This window comes from Cyprinus carpio, chromosome B17 (assembly GCF_018340385.1).
Source record: "Cyprinus carpio isolate SPL01 chromosome B17, ASM1834038v1, whole genome shotgun sequence".
Lineage (NCBI taxonomy): Eukaryota > Metazoa > Chordata > Actinopteri > Cypriniformes > Cyprinidae > Cyprinus > Cyprinus carpio.
Window position 1 is genome coordinate 1,021,183 of NC_056613.1, and position 15,395 is coordinate 1,036,577.

General features: G+C 36.0%; 2 protein-coding genes and 1 long non-coding RNA gene across 5 annotated transcripts in view; 2 read left to right on the forward strand and 1 right to left on the reverse strand.

Moving 5' to 3' along the window:
• LOC109084950 (1-phosphatidylinositol 4,5-bisphosphate phosphodiesterase beta-4-like) overlaps positions 1-15,395 on the reverse strand; it is a 347,521-nt gene that overhangs the window by 105,041 nt on the left and 227,085 nt on the right.
• Positions 6,954-7,723, forward strand: LOC109072203. Its single transcript, XR_006156943.1, has 3 exons — positions 6,954-7,095; positions 7,327-7,382; positions 7,488-7,723. It is a non-coding gene; the product is annotated as an uncharacterized LOC109072203 (long non-coding RNA).
• On the forward strand, positions 7,954-15,147 carry LOC109107432 (calpain-14-like). Of its 3 annotated transcripts, none has more exons than XM_042743157.1 (22): positions 7,954-8,084; positions 8,444-8,692; positions 9,058-9,127; positions 9,671-9,789; positions 9,885-10,018; positions 10,145-10,319; positions 11,132-11,209; positions 11,311-11,396; positions 11,479-11,550; positions 11,692-11,852; positions 12,435-12,598; positions 12,692-12,703; positions 12,791-12,999; positions 13,124-13,157; positions 13,239-13,295; positions 13,470-13,527; positions 13,640-13,722; positions 13,824-13,892; positions 13,987-14,065; positions 14,213-14,329; positions 14,598-14,653; positions 14,755-15,147. In XM_042743157.1, exons 2-22 carry the CDS (start codon positions 8,456-8,458, stop codon positions 14,779-14,781), a joined length of 2,097 nt encoding a protein of 698 aa, XP_042599091.1. In that variant the 5' UTR covers positions 7,954-8,084; positions 8,444-8,455; the 3' UTR covers positions 14,782-15,147. The 3 variants fall into 3 exon arrangements, with proteins under 3 accessions (XP_042599091.1, XP_042599090.1, XP_042599092.1); XM_042743156.1 differs by having other exon boundaries at positions 11,129-11,209; positions 14,755-15,142; XM_042743158.1 differs by having other exon boundaries at positions 11,129-11,209; positions 13,640-13,704; positions 14,755-15,139.

Here is a 15,395-nt window from a genome sequence, read left to right on the forward strand (position 1 = left end):
AGACAAAAGCTGAAGTGAAGTGCCGTGTAGCCAAGTATGGTTTCTCATACTCGGAATTTGTGCTCTGCATTTAACCCATCCAAGTGCACACACCCACCGTGAACACACACCCAGAGCAGTGGGCAGCCAATGCTGCGGCGCACAGGGGAGCAGCTGGGGGTTCGGTGCCTTGCTCAAGGGTCTCACCTCAGTTGTTGTACTGAAGGTGGAGAGAGAGCGCTGGTTATTCACTCCCCCCACCTACAATCCCTGCCGGATCTGAGACTGGAACCCACGACCTTCGGGTTACAAGTCCAATTCTCTATTGATTAGGCCACGACTGCCCCCTGAATTTGATTATTCCAAATTTTCCAACTCCACAAGGGGCACCTGGATATCAACCAGGGACCACTTGATATCCAGTCAAATGCTCTACCACTGAGCTATACCCCGATTATAATAATAATATAACTTATATATAATATAACAATAATAGAACAAGAATAGTCCATCTCCTGTTTGTCTCTCACATCAAAATCCAGCCACATATTTGTTTAGAGCTGTTTTGGACTGTTTTGGCTTGTAAACAGTGTTTGATCTACAGATTACAGATAAGTGTTATTTTGAATTATGGACTCATATTTTAGCCAGAAACAATGATTTGGAGTTTAAAATGTCTTGATGGATTCCTTTCACACTGCTTTTGGCTTCTCAGGATGTTAACTTATTGAGTATTCAGCATATTTTAGCTTAAAATGGCTTAAAGATGGATTTGTTTCTTAGAAACGTACAGCTTTTGGCTTCACAACACATTAATTGATGGAGTGGTGTGGATTACTTTTGGATTATTGTGATGTTTTTATAATCTATTTGGACTCTCATTCTGACGGCACCCATTCACTGCAGAGCATCCATTGCTGAGCAAGTGATGGAATGCTACATTTCTCCAAATCTGATGAAGAAATAAATTCATCTACACCTTGGATGGCCTGAGGGTGAGCACATTTTCAGCAAATTTTCATTTTAGGGTGAACTATTCCTTTAAAGGTACAATATGTAAGTTTTCACCACTAGAGGGCACATATTCAAAACAAACAAAGGAACAAAGGTGAAGTTTGATGACGCCATGACTGAGTGTAGAATCATGGGAGTAGTCGTCTTCATTCCCACAGCCAACGCAATCCAACAGGACTCAGGCAGAAATCATGTTCATGGATGAGCTAATGTATTAAAGATTTATTAATGCCGTAGTATGAAGCAGAGTGAGGCGGAAAGCCGTCAAAGCGAAACAAGGCCGCTGAAGCAATTGCTAATGAGAGACGAGAGAGACACATGGCTCGAAAGCAGTGGAGCTTTTATTATGAAACACTTTAGCACTTCCGCTCCTTCTGGTCATGCATATGTGGGGTAAAGCAGCGCTGTTTTATCATACTGGATACGTTTGAAAGTTCTGTTATAATGCTACTCTGTGCATTCATCAAGAAAACATCTAATAAAACGCACAACATATTAAAGCGTCTTTGGTGTTTCCATGTTTTCTACAAAACAAAACCAGAAATCGAGGGTGTATGACATCATTGGTGGGCGACACAATGACACTATAGACACGGCCCATGTCACTAGTTAAAATTGCTTATTTCTCTGGATTTAAACATTCTTCGAAACATTTGGGATAATGTAAGTACACAAGTAAGCAAAATATATAACACTGTTTCGGGAAAAGATTCAAAGCTTCGAGAGTGTCAGAAACAGCGCCATCTGGCGGTTAATAAGAAATATAGCAGCCAAAAGCCTGTGAAAAGTGCTCCATCGGACAAAGCCACAAAGTGGGTGAGGCTTCGTTTTTCGTTGATCACGTGATTCTCTGAAAACAATGCATGCTCCAGCACAGAGCTTTGAGAGAAATTATGCCGCGTACTCAATACGTGCTTTGAAGCTTCAGTGTCATATGTAACATCACTAGTTTTGGGATATTTTAATAAAAAAAATCTTACATATTGTGCCTTTAATACGAATAGAAGTACCCATGCAGCTGTTTATGGAATTTTAATGTTCTTGACTGAAGGTAAATTACTGTGAGATATATGCCGTGTGTGTATGTGTGTTTATGAAGGTAACTGCTGGTTTCTGGCATCCGTTGGAGCTCTTACATCTCAAAAACGAATCATGAAGCAGGTTATCAGTGATGAACAGAGTTTCTCTGTGGATTATGCAGGAATCTTTCACTTTAAGGTAAACATTCAATCATCTTAAAGGGATGATTTAAACCATTTCCGGTGAACTGTTCCTCACTGACTATTATACAAGTTAACACTATCATACGAGTTTATATATATTATTTTTTATTTATTTATTTATTTCAGTTCTGGAGGTATGGATCATGGGTAGATGTTGTTATTGATGACAAGCTACCAACCTTTGATGGCCGACTTATCTTTGTTCACTCCAAAACACCAAATGAATTCTGGCCCGCTTTATTAGAGAAAGCTTATGCTAAGTATGTTTTACTTTATTAACAGAGATTTCCATCAGAGCTGGATATTTTAATCCATAATTTTTATGTTTATTTTTATATTCTTTTTTTTTCTTTTTTTCTTTTTTTATGGGGAAAAAATAACTTCTGGAAATCATGTCCTGATGTGTTCTAAATTTTTCCAGAGTGTGTGGCTCGTATGCAGATATGGACATAGGAAGCATATCAGAAGCTCTCATGGACTTCACCGGTGGACCACACATGACCATTAAACTAAGTGATGCATCAGGAAAGCTTTGGGAGACCATGAGACGAGCCGGCCAATCAGAATCCCTGATGGGATGTGGTACTCCTGGAGGGGTAAAGATCGAGTCTTTAATATTATTATAAAACAATGCCATTTCAAAGCATGAAGTGTTATATAACGCAGTGATTTCCAACTGGTGGTCAGCACAGTATTTTTGTTTACGTGACAGAATGACTAATATCACCTTTACAGATGCTATTATTCCAGACTAAAATAACCTTTTAAATCCAGCGGCAACAGGGTAATTGCTACGATCTTAGACTTCCATAGACTTAAGTTGAATGCATCAAACTTTGCACGATTTCAATATCAACTGCGCCTCCCTGATAGACTAGATTTGACAAAATACAATGCACAAAATTAAAGTTAACACAATTGCTGTTAATATGAGCCTATTTGGTAACCAATTTTAAAATATTTAACAAATGCATTAATTTTAATTTTATATTCAATAACCAGAACTGCAATGCATTTATTTGTAATTTACTTGCTACCCATAGATGAATTTGCATCAGTTTGATTTACAGTTGTTGTTACAGTTGCACAGCATCAACAACTAGATTTTTCTTCTCATGTTCAAAAGTTGTTAAGCTTATTTATTTTGCTGTTCTAAGGGGCCGTTAAAAAAGAAGGTGTTTTTATTTTATTTTATTTTATTTTTTATTTTATTTTATTTTTTAATTCCAAAGCGCTACTTTTCTATAGTTTTTCTGTGTAAATGCGCTAGATGGATGTTTTTGACAGTTGCACTCGTGTTATTTGGAGTGTCTCGCACATGGCACGACTTTCTAAAAATGTGATGCTCAAGTTAAAATAAGTTCTGTCAGGACTACTATCATCAAAATAATAGACACTTAGCATAGAGTTTGGTTTGGCGGTATGGTTCTGTGTTTGGCAATAACTCCCTGTCCATCCATGCAGCCTGTCATGAATGAGCAGGGAGAGCAGCAATAATAACCCCCCGGTGTCAACAGAACAGAACAAGCAGATATCACCAATGTACTTAATGATATTTAAGAGTAACACATAGGTCAAGATAAAGGAGTCTGATTCAACAAGGAATATCAGAAAGCCAGGTCCTGACGGTGGAGAAAGGAGGAGCTGGGGATGGAGGAGGGTGATTTGCTCCTGAGCAAGCGAAAAAGCTGCTGAATAATACTGAATAGAGCTTATATAGAAATGCAGTGATAGGTGTCATATTCCTACAGGTAGATGTGATCAGCTGAGAGTCAGCTGATGCGAGCATGACTCATGTGACCTGCCAGAATTAACGCTATTCGCTTAATTTATACTTTTTAAAAAAAGCCATTCTAAACCATGTTTTTTTTTTTTTTTTTTTCTTATTCCACTGCCAGTGTTTCATGTTTTTTTCACAGCATAGTTTTATGTGAACAGCCTCACACTATTAAATAATTGTGTAGTTTTTTTCTTCTTCTTCTTCAGGACAGACCAGCCTGTGAAGAACAAATCATATCATTTATAATAGCATGCACAATTGAAATGGAAGTCATAATCACTTTATTCCTTTAACAGGCAGGTCTACTGAAAAATAAGGTGTTGGCCAATGGTCTTGTGGAAATGCATGCGTATGCGATCACAGGAGTTGCAGAGGTGAGACCTTAGTTATTGTGGCTTGATTAGGTTGATAAGGAAATGTTTCCTGTGATCTAATGAGTTGTTCTCTCACAGGTTGTATGTAAAGGTCATCCAGTGAAGTTGGTGAGGATCTTTAACCCTTGGGGTGACGGAGAATGGAACCGAGACTGGAGCGACAGGTCTGAATTCTTCTGATAGAATTAATATTTCTCTATAACTCCTGTATAAATCAATTAGGCATCTGAAATCTTGTTAACCTGGTCTCATTAGATCCCCTTTGTGGGAACTTGTGCGTCCTGAGGACCAAAAATACAACGTTGTACTCGACAATGGAGAATTCTGGTGAGCAGAAACAAGAGCCAAATATTTTATATCTTTTGCCTTTTCTTGATTTTGGTGCATATAATGCATAATTGCGAGTCACTATATTTAGTTTTCTGTCTCTGCAGGATGTCAATGGAGGATTTCTGCAGGAATTTTTCAGATTTGGATATATGTTGTTCAGATGTGAACTTCCTTGCTGGATCTTATTCTTCCTCCTGGAAAACTGAAGTGCACAGAGGCCAGTGGGTGATTGGAACAACAGCGGGCGGCTGCTCAAATGACATTGGTAATCCAACTCTTATTATTCTACAACTATTTTTACTACGAGGATGCAGCTTCAAGTCACTTCAAGCACAGTTTGACAAGATATTCTTTTTTAATGAAGTAGATCCTTGTGTAGATGTTTTATGTTTTTGTAGAATGTTAGTCTCCAGACTCTGAATAATAATTGAGGTTCTCAATAATCCAATGTTCTGTTGTCAAATATTTCTCACATGATTAATGGCAGCTTAATTTGGAGATCAGATTCAGATATCTCTTCTTTTTCTTGGATTTAAAGACAGTTTTTCAAGAAATCCCCAGTTCCATGTGACTCTTAAGGAGCCTGTTGAAGACCCCAGAGATGAAAGCTCTCCGAATCTTCTGGTGTCTCTCATTCAGAAATCTCACAAGAGAAACAGGCACCTGGCCACCAATTTCCATATTGGCTTTAACATTTATGAGGTCTGTAAATCTATTTTGAGTTTGCATAAGACCTTCTTTCCTTGAATACAATATTTAGTACTTGAACATTTATGTTTGTTGTCTTGCAGGTGCCAGCCCATGTATGTATTGAACATATTCCTCCTGATACATACACAATTTTGAGTTTGTTTTGCAAGGACAGAATAATATTTTTACTTATTCACTAGTTAAAGAACCAGAGGGAAAAATACCCTGCATCATTCTTCAAAACCAATCCCATTGGAAAAACCAAAACCTTCCTCAATGCTCGGGAAGTCATGGAGTTTTTCCGATTTAAAGCAGGAGAATACCTTATCGTTCCTTCAACTTTCCTGCCAAACGAAGCTGCGTCCTTCCTTCTGACAGTCTATTCAAAGACAGAAACCATCATTGAGTAAGAGCTTGGATTATTAACATTAGAGCATGAGTGATGGGCCAGATGCTAAAAAAGTCATTTATGCTAATGTTATTTCTGCATACATACAAGAAACTACACTCTTAAAAATAAAGGTTCTTTACTAGAATTGATTGTAGATTTTAATGTTGTGTCTTCAGAGACAGTTCTGGATATGGCATGACAAGAACAAAGGTATATGGAGGCTTGGGATGTTTGTTTTTTACATGTTTCGTGTGTTTTGAAAGTATATGTATATGTGTTAAAATGGTTTTCATTTTTCTCAGATGATTCCCCGGGATAATGATGAATCCTTTCAGCTTTTTCTGCAATATGCTGATGAGGTACATGTGACTCTTCAGCAGTTCTGGATTATGAGGGAATGTGACTGATTATGATCAGAAATATACTAAAATTGCGGCTGAAAGAAGCCACAGATATGTTATCTGATGATTGTCTGTTTATGTAAGTATGGAGAGGTGGACGCTGAGCGACTTCAGAGACTTCTGAATGAGAATCTTTATGCAGGTAAAACTTGTAGAGAAAAGTCACAATATCAGCTCATATTTTTAAAAGTCATATTCCTGTTTTGCTTCCAGTGATCTGTGATTCTGCGTATGTTTTTGTACTGATCTGTCAGGACATTCACAGAAGAAAACAGGATTCAGCTTGGATTTGTGTAAGAGCTTGGTGGCTCTGATGGATGTATCCTCAAATATGAAGGATCGGAGTGAGAAAAGGCTTTCAGGGTTCTGTGTTTCAGACACTTGTGCATGTTTTTAAATTATAGAACCAAAAAGGTTTCATTATACTCTTTAACAACAAATGCAGCTCAGTGTCACTGGAAGGCTGAGTGAATTTGAATGCCTTCGTTTGTGGAAACGAGCGGTTTTTCAAAGGGTAAATATTCATCGGCAGTGCAATATTTGCGACATATTTGTCATCAAATATTCTATTTCCAAAATGCACATTTTATGAGTAAAATGGGTTGCAATTGCTCTCTGGATTGTTTGTTTCAGGACATTTTCTATGACATGGATGTTTCGCACACTGGAAGTCTGTCTTTGAATGAACTCAGAAATGCTCTTAAGGTCACAGGTAACTTTACTTTCTCTCACACCATTTAATTGTCTAATGTGCAAAACAATATCATTGATATGCTGATATTTTGGATGTGTTCAGGGTTTGTACTGAGTGACAGTATGCTGAATCTCATGGCTCTACGATACGGTGACTCTAATGGTGAAATTACACTGGAAAACTTTATTGTGCTCGTCCTGCGCATGGATTGCATGGCCAGTGAGTCTAAAACATTAACCTAATTATGTTGTACTAAATATTCTGAAACGGATAAGGAATCGAGTTGAATTTTGAGGCGCCTAAAGATTCTCGCCCCTATATAACATCAAAGATTGATAGATAAGGTAGAAATGAGCTTCATAATGCATATTTCATCAAGAAAATTACTGCATGACATCCAGTCCTAACCTAGTGCAGTCACGGTATGTAAATTGATATTATCATCACCAGAGACATTCAAGAGACTCGCTGCTGGAGGGCCGGATATGATGCTTGGAGAAAATGAAGTAATGTTTTTCATACAAATATTTAATTAATCAGAATTCGTAGTAAGATTAATAAAAATCATAATCCAATAAACAGTAGAATTAACCAGTGCTTTATTGTTGTAGTGGATGCATCTAACCATGTACTCGTGATCCAGATGAGACTGAGAGAATGCATCCTGCACAGACTTCTGAGACCTCACTGATTACATACAGCAATAAAATATACAAATCTAAGACTTAAATGCAACTTTACCTTCATACTTGATATTAGACATAATGCAGGCTTGTTAGCTACAATTTATTTCATTGTGCATAAGGAAATTGATTGGATTTGATATAATTAATTATGTGGTGAGAGAGAGAGAAGAAAACTTTTAACTGGATACAAAAAACCAGTTTAATTTTTTTTTTTTTTTTTTTTTTTTTTTTAAAGCTTGAAAACTGTTTGCAAACTCTATGCACTGTGCCTTATGTTTTATTACAACCACTAAATAAATAGTTACATCTCAGCATTCACGGTGTCATCATGCTTATGTTGTGGACACTTTACTAATTACATACTGTGACATTTGCACAATATTTAAATATTGACCTGAGAGTCATGTTACATCACACCTGAGTGGGCGGAGTCAGACTTTAAAAGGCTTCTCCTGAAACTTCCTCCTGCTCTTTGCTTTGGGACGGACGGAATAATCTTCCAGCTACAGTAAGAGACGACAGGTATGTTTTGGATATTTTCATCTTGCTAACATTTCAGTTTTCACATTTACATTATCTGTGCATGAGAAAGAAACTATCAACTTACATGCAATTGAATTTGTGTTTTAGTCCAGTCATTTACATGCACATATATACATGCTGCAATGGTTTTTCATTTGAATCAACCTAAACCAAAACCAAATAAGTAAGCATAAAGTGTAATGTTTTTTTTTTTTCATTGTTTACTATATTTCATTGTACTCCATACAATAAAGTTTAATCTACTTGTCTGAAGAGTAAAATGTGAGTAAACAGAAATAAAAGCTACTGGAAACATGTTTACCATAAAGAAAAGCATTGTGCTGCTGTGTGTTCAACAGATTTAAGCCACAATGCCAGCACCTGGTGTGTGTTTAAACATCGTATCGGAGCGTAATCTCAAAGATGGACAGGGCTCTCCCAACAATCCTGAGAAGTTCCTGGATCAGGACTTCCATCAGCTCAAGCAATTCTGCCTGAAGGGAAGACTGAGATTCGTAGACAACTTGTTCCTGCCAGAGATGAAATCAATCGGTCTGGGTCCCCTGAAGCGTGGCGACCTCCGGAGAGTCGTGTGGAAAAGACCACATGTTCGTGAACATCTTCACACACAAACTTAATCCATTCATAGCAGAAACCTCAGAAATTAACCTGGTGATCATTACAGGTTTCACCTGAAATCTAAAAATTAGCCTAAAGCCACTTTGCAAAATGCAAATCTCGTTGACCATTGTGATGCTAATTTGATGTTGACATTAGGGCGTGGGTGGTCGTAAAGCCTAAAATCCACAACAAAGGAACTGCAGAGTCATGCATGCTTTTCTGATTGATTTAGTTTGTATTTTCAGACTAGAATTGAAAACTTGAGTCTCTGTGCTGTTTTTTAGTGATTTGTACCCTTGTGATTGTGTCTGATCTGCTGTAAAGTGTGGAATGAATCATATGTTTCCCTTAGGAACTGGTGCCAAACCCTGTTTACATTGTTCAAGGAGCTTCAAGGTTTGATTTTATCCAGGGTCGACTAGGTAGGTCTGATACAAATATATTATGTGCTTACAAGCTACAAGTATAGATCTAGAGGAGGTCATGCAATACTCTCTACTGTGTAATTAAATGCCATTTAATATAAATGTAAAAAATTCCACCAATGTCCATACCAAACCTGCAGTACGTACTTAAAGCATACATAAACAAATGCATTAGAAACAAAATTATAATGCAATACATAAATGCAATTAACTAAAGCGAAACATCATAATTTAGAGATGATGAAAATTTGAAAGATTGCAGGTCTCAACCGCTTAATAGATAAAGTGGCAGTGCAATAAAGCAATAAATCAGTCACATAGGTGTGTACTGTATGTAAAATGTGAATATAAACAAAAAAAATTGTACACAAAAGTACAAAGACATTTTAAAAGGAACAGAAGTTTTTAGGTCAAATGAAAATGCTGATAGGTGGAGTAGAGTTTAATAACAAAAAATCCAGTTGCATGCAGCTGTTTTCCATTTTAATGGAGTTGTAATGTTTTTGACGAATATATATTGCATGTGTGTGCATGTATGAGGTAACTGCTGGTTTCTGGCATCCGTTGGAGCTCTTACATTTCAAAAACCAATCATGAAGCAGGTTATCAATGATGAACAGAGTTTCTCTGTGGATTATGCAGGAATCTTTCACTTTAAGGTAAGCGTTTAAACCATTTTTAGGCAAACTGTTCCTGTAAGTGTTAAAGTGTCTATATTTTCTAGAACAGCTGAACTGTCATCTTTTGTTTTCAGTTCTGGAGGTTTGGATCATGGTTAGATGTTGTTATTGATGACAAACTACCGACCATTGATGGCCGACTTGTCTTTGTTCAGTCCAAAACACCAAACGAATTCTGGCCCGCTTTGTTAGAGAAAGCTTATGCTAAGTATGTTTCAGTTCATTTATTCATAAATAATTTAAATGAACAATCTTTTACATTTGATTTTTTTTATCTGACTTTCATATACTTTCTGCTTCAAATTATTTAATATGGTCTTCTTTTTTTATCCAGAGTTTGTGGCTCATATGCAGATATGGATGCAGGAAGCATATCAGAAGCTCTCATGGACTTCACCGGTGGACCACACATGACCATTAAACTAAGTGATGCATCAGGAAAGCTTTGGGAGACCATGAGACGAGCCAGCCAATCAGAATCCCTGATGGGATGTGGTACTCCTGGAGGGGTAAAGATCGAGTCTTTAATATTATTATAAAACAATGCAATTATTTTGTAAAAAAAAAAAAAAAAAAAAAAAAAAAAAAAAAAAACATTAAATTTATTAATTGATGATAAATTTTTGTTACTTCAAATAGATTTATTCTTGTTTTTTGAAGATGAAGGCATTTCACGACCTGACAAATATATCGTCATTATTTTAATTTCTAATTTGACTCATTTACCAACTGAATTTGCACCAAAATACAGTAGAGTTTGATTAGATGCACAGATTTTAACAAACAAGACATGGGAAGCATTTTATTCTCCTCCCTTTTAAAATGTGGTTAAGTCTATTCCTATATAAGCTTATTTCCACCATGAAATATAAATATAACATATTTATTATATATAACATAATATTAAAAGTAACTGTGACTTTTTATTTCACACTTTTGACTTTTCAAAATTATAAGGTATAACCTCTGAGTTTTTACTTTTTCCCTTTATATCTTATCATTTTGAATTTTTCTCAGAATTCTGAGTTTAAAACGTGCGATTATGTTTTTTGTTTTCACAATGGAATAAAAAAATAAAAAAAGGCAATTGCTTCTTTTTATCTCACAATTCTGCTTTCTTACAAAAGTGTGAGTTTACACCTCACATAACTGGATTTATATTTCGTAATCTAAGAAGAAAAAAAGTTCAGAATTGTGAGAATTCTAAATTTCTTTTTATTTAGCATTGTTTTTCTCTGCATTAAGAACAGACCAGTCTACCTGTTAAAAACCATACAAACATGATCACAAAAGTCCTGAAATCACTTTGTTCCTTTAGCAGGCAGGTCTACTGCAGAATAACGTGTTACCCAGTGGTCTTGTGGAAATGCATGCGTACACGGTCACAGGAGTCGCAGAGGTGAGAACTAATATGGTTTACAGTTTTGATGTGTTTAGTATCTTTTGGCTCAGTTACGCTGTTAAGTGTTTCCTGTGATCTAATGAGTTGTTCTCTCACAGGTTGTATGTAAAGGTCGTCCAGTGAAGCTGGTGAGGATCTTTAACCCTTGGGGTCACGGAGAATGGAACCGAGACTGGAGCGACAGGTCTGAATTCTTCTGATAGAATTAATATTTCTCTATAATTCTTCTATATATCAATTAGGCATCTGACTTCTGGTCTCTTTAGATCCCCTTTGTGGAAACTTGTACGTCCTGAGGACCAAAAATACAAAGTTGTGCTTGACAACGGAGAATTCTGGTGAGAAGAAATAAACATCCAAAGTCTCTAAAGTTATTTTAGATCAATGCTATATATATATATATATATATATATATATATATATACTATAATGCATAGTTGCATGTCACTATATTTACAGCAGGTTTTCTGTCTCTGCAGGATGTCAATGGAGGATTTCTGCAGGAATTTTTCAGATTTGGATATATGTTGTTCAGATGTGAACGTTCTTACTGGATCTCATTCTTCCTCCTGGAAAACTGAAGTGCACAGAGGCCAGTGGGTGCTAGGAACAACAGCAGGCGGCTGCTCAGATGACATTGGTAAAAGGATGCAAATCATGTCAAAATAAGACCATTTACTGAAATTGAATTATGCATGGCTTTGTTGAAAGGTTGATTGTGATTGGTTGACAGCGATGCTTGAAGTGAAAAACATGAGGTGCTTTCTTTACTTGGAGCCTGGACGTGATGATACTTTTAGTTCAGAGAGTGATTTACAGTAGATGTTCAATCAATAACTGCTCAGAATAATTCAGTAAAGGATTCATCATATCTGAGTTATTCTGAACAATTCATTATAAGAACCATTTCAAAAGAGTTGTTTGCTTTGTGTTATTGCGTTCAACTCAAGAGAACAACTCAATAGAAAGACTTGCCATTATTTTGTCATTTTTATCCCTTTTTTATATCATAAAACCTTCATAAAAGTTTGCAAATGAATGCAAAAGCAATGAATGCTAATTTTTTCTTGGTTATCAAAAGTTCTATTTTCTAAGAAAAGTTAACCGTGGCTATTAAACAGATAGGAGTCTGAGTTATGACACTTCTTTAATAGCCTATAGAATATAAGTCTCTCTCTCTTTCCTTCCTTCTTTTTTTTTTTTTTTTTTTTTGCATTTATAGACAGTTTTTCAAGAAATCCCCAGTTCCATGTGACTCTTAAGGAGCCTGTTGAAGGCCCCAGAGATGAAAGCTCTCCGAATCTCCTGGTGTCTCTCATTCAGAAATCTCACAAGAGAAACAGGCACCTGGCCACCAATTTCCATATTGGCTTTAACATTTATGAGGTTTGTAGCAATGCAATTTGACAGCTTATGAATTTGCAAAAGACTCTCTTCACTTGCATGAGCATTTATATTTGTTTTCTGTTACTCTTGCAGGTGCCAGCTCATGTACGTATTTAACTCCTGAAACACTTGGTTGAATTTTGGGTTTGTTTTGCAGAGACAGAATAATCTATATTGCTCCTTATTCTCCAGTTAAAGGATCAAAGGGAAAAATTCCCCGCCTCATTCTTCAGAAACGCCCGTCTCGTTGGAAAAAATGAATCCTACATCAATACTCGGGAAATCATGGAGTTTTTCCGATTTAAAGCAGGCGAATATCTCATTGTTCCTTCAACTTATAAGCCAAATGAAGCGGCATCCTTCCTTCTGACAGTCTATTCAAAGACAGAAGCCATCATCAAGTAAGAGTTAATGCATGTTAGACTGGAATATGACAAGCTATTTGAACTTTATCAGCTTTAGTAGTATAATTTAATGTAGTATTATTGGACTACAGTATTAAAGATTCTGATGTTGTGTCTCCAGAGACAGTTCTGGATATGGCATGACACGAAAAAAGGTATAGCACAGCTTGGGCTCTAATATAAAAATGTAAGCTTTGAAAGTGAATATATTTTCAAATGATCTCTATTTTTCTCAGATGATTCCCAGAGATAATGATGAATCCTTCCAGCTTTTTCCACAATATGCTGATAAGGTACATGTGACTCTCTAACAGTTCTGGATTATGAGGGAATGTGACTGATTATGATCAGAAATTGACTAAAAATGCAGCTGAAAGATATTTAAAACGAACAGCAAGTTTTGTTACATTTGATATATTTACCTAATATTTCATGTAAAACCAAATCATCGTTGTCTGTTTATGTAATATGGAGAGGTGGACGCTGAGCGACTTCAGAGACTTCTGAATGAGAATCTTTATGCAGGTAAAACTTGTAGAGAAAAGTCACAATATCAGCTCATATTTTTAAAAGTCATATTCCTGTTTTGCTTCCAGTGATCTGTGATTCTGCGTATGTTTCTGTTCTGATCTGTCAGGACATTCACAGAAGAAAACAGGATTCAGCTTGGATTTGTGTAAGAGCTTGGTGGCTCTGATGGATGTATCCTCAAATATCAGAGTGAGAAAATGCTTTCAGGGTTCTGTGTTTCAGACACTTGTGCATGTTTTTAAATTATAGAACAAAAAAAGTTTCATTATACTCTTTAACAACAAACGCAGCTCAGTGTCACTGGAAGGCTGAGTGAATTTGAATGCCTTCGTTTGTGGAAACGAGCGGTTTTTCTAAAGGTAAAAGTGCAACACATTTCTCCTTTTTTTATCATTACATATTCTATTTTCAAAATGCACATTATATAAGTAAAATTATTTGTTTGTTTATCAGGACATTTTCTATGGCAAGGATGTTTCGCGCACTGGAAGTCTGTCTCTGAATGAACTCCGAAATGCTCTTACGATTACAGGTGACATTATTTTCCATGTTAAGACTTCTGTATGTTAACACACTTCAATGTTCTCAAATGATCTTAAAGTCATAAAGGTTACATCACAATTTAATTACTTGCCATACAGAATAACGGAATGGATATGCTCATACTTTTGTTTTCAAGGGTTTGTATTGAGTGACAGTATGCTGAATCTCATGGCTCTACGATACGGTGACTCTAATGGTGAAATTACACTGGAAAACTTTATTGTGCTCGTCCTGCGCATGGATTGCATGGCCAGTGAGTCTAAAACATTAGCCTGCTGTGTGCTATTACAGTTCAAAATATTATGTTTATTACAAAAAAATCCTAAAAATAACTTGAGATCTAAAATAGATAACTTAGAATTAAACTTAAATAATTTGATTCATGTTTCATAAAGATTATTAAATGACTGCATAACATCCACACCAAACCTAGTGCATTATGTCCATGTCATGTCTGGATTATTTATATTAATTGCTGTTATTAATGTACACTAAGTATAAATTCATATGATCATCACCAGAAACATTTAAGAGACTCTCTGCTGGTGGACCGAACATGATGCTGGGGGAAAATGAAGTAATGTTTTTAAATAAATATTTCATTCATCAGAATTCCTAGTAAGATTAATAATAATCATAGATGATGACTGTTGTTTAACCAGTGCTTTATTGTTGTAGTGGATGCATCTAACCATGTACTCGTGATCCAGATGAGACTGAGAGAATGGATCCTGCACAGACTTCTGAGACCTCACTGATAACAATAAAATAGCAATAAAATATACAAATCTAAGACTTAAACGCAACTTTACCTTCATTACATCACAAGCCTACATTTGGCATAATGCAGGCTTGTTGTTCATAATGTATTTGATTTTGCACATGGTGATGAACTGTGATGTGCATTTTATTAAATAGCCTATAGAATGAATTGTGTGGAGAGTTTAGCTTGTTTAAATAATGTTTTCAGACAGAAACACTTTCATTCAGAGCACACTAATCTTAGGTCACTAATCTAGGTTTTTTTTTTTTTTTTTTTTTTTTTTTTTTTAGCTTCAATTGTCCTTTTTAACGAGATGAACAAACACCACACTGTCTACAATTATGAAAATCTGTTTGCTGTACTGTACTGTATAACAACCAATAAATCAATACTCAGTACCTCAGAATTCACTGTTCTATCGTGCTTGTATGTTTTGACACGTTACTACTTTACACTTAGAGTAAAATGCAGTCTAACGCCAAAAAGAACTCGAATAAATGAACTTTGGACTTTGGAATGAATGAATCCTACTACAGTTAGCGTTAGCTCATGAATA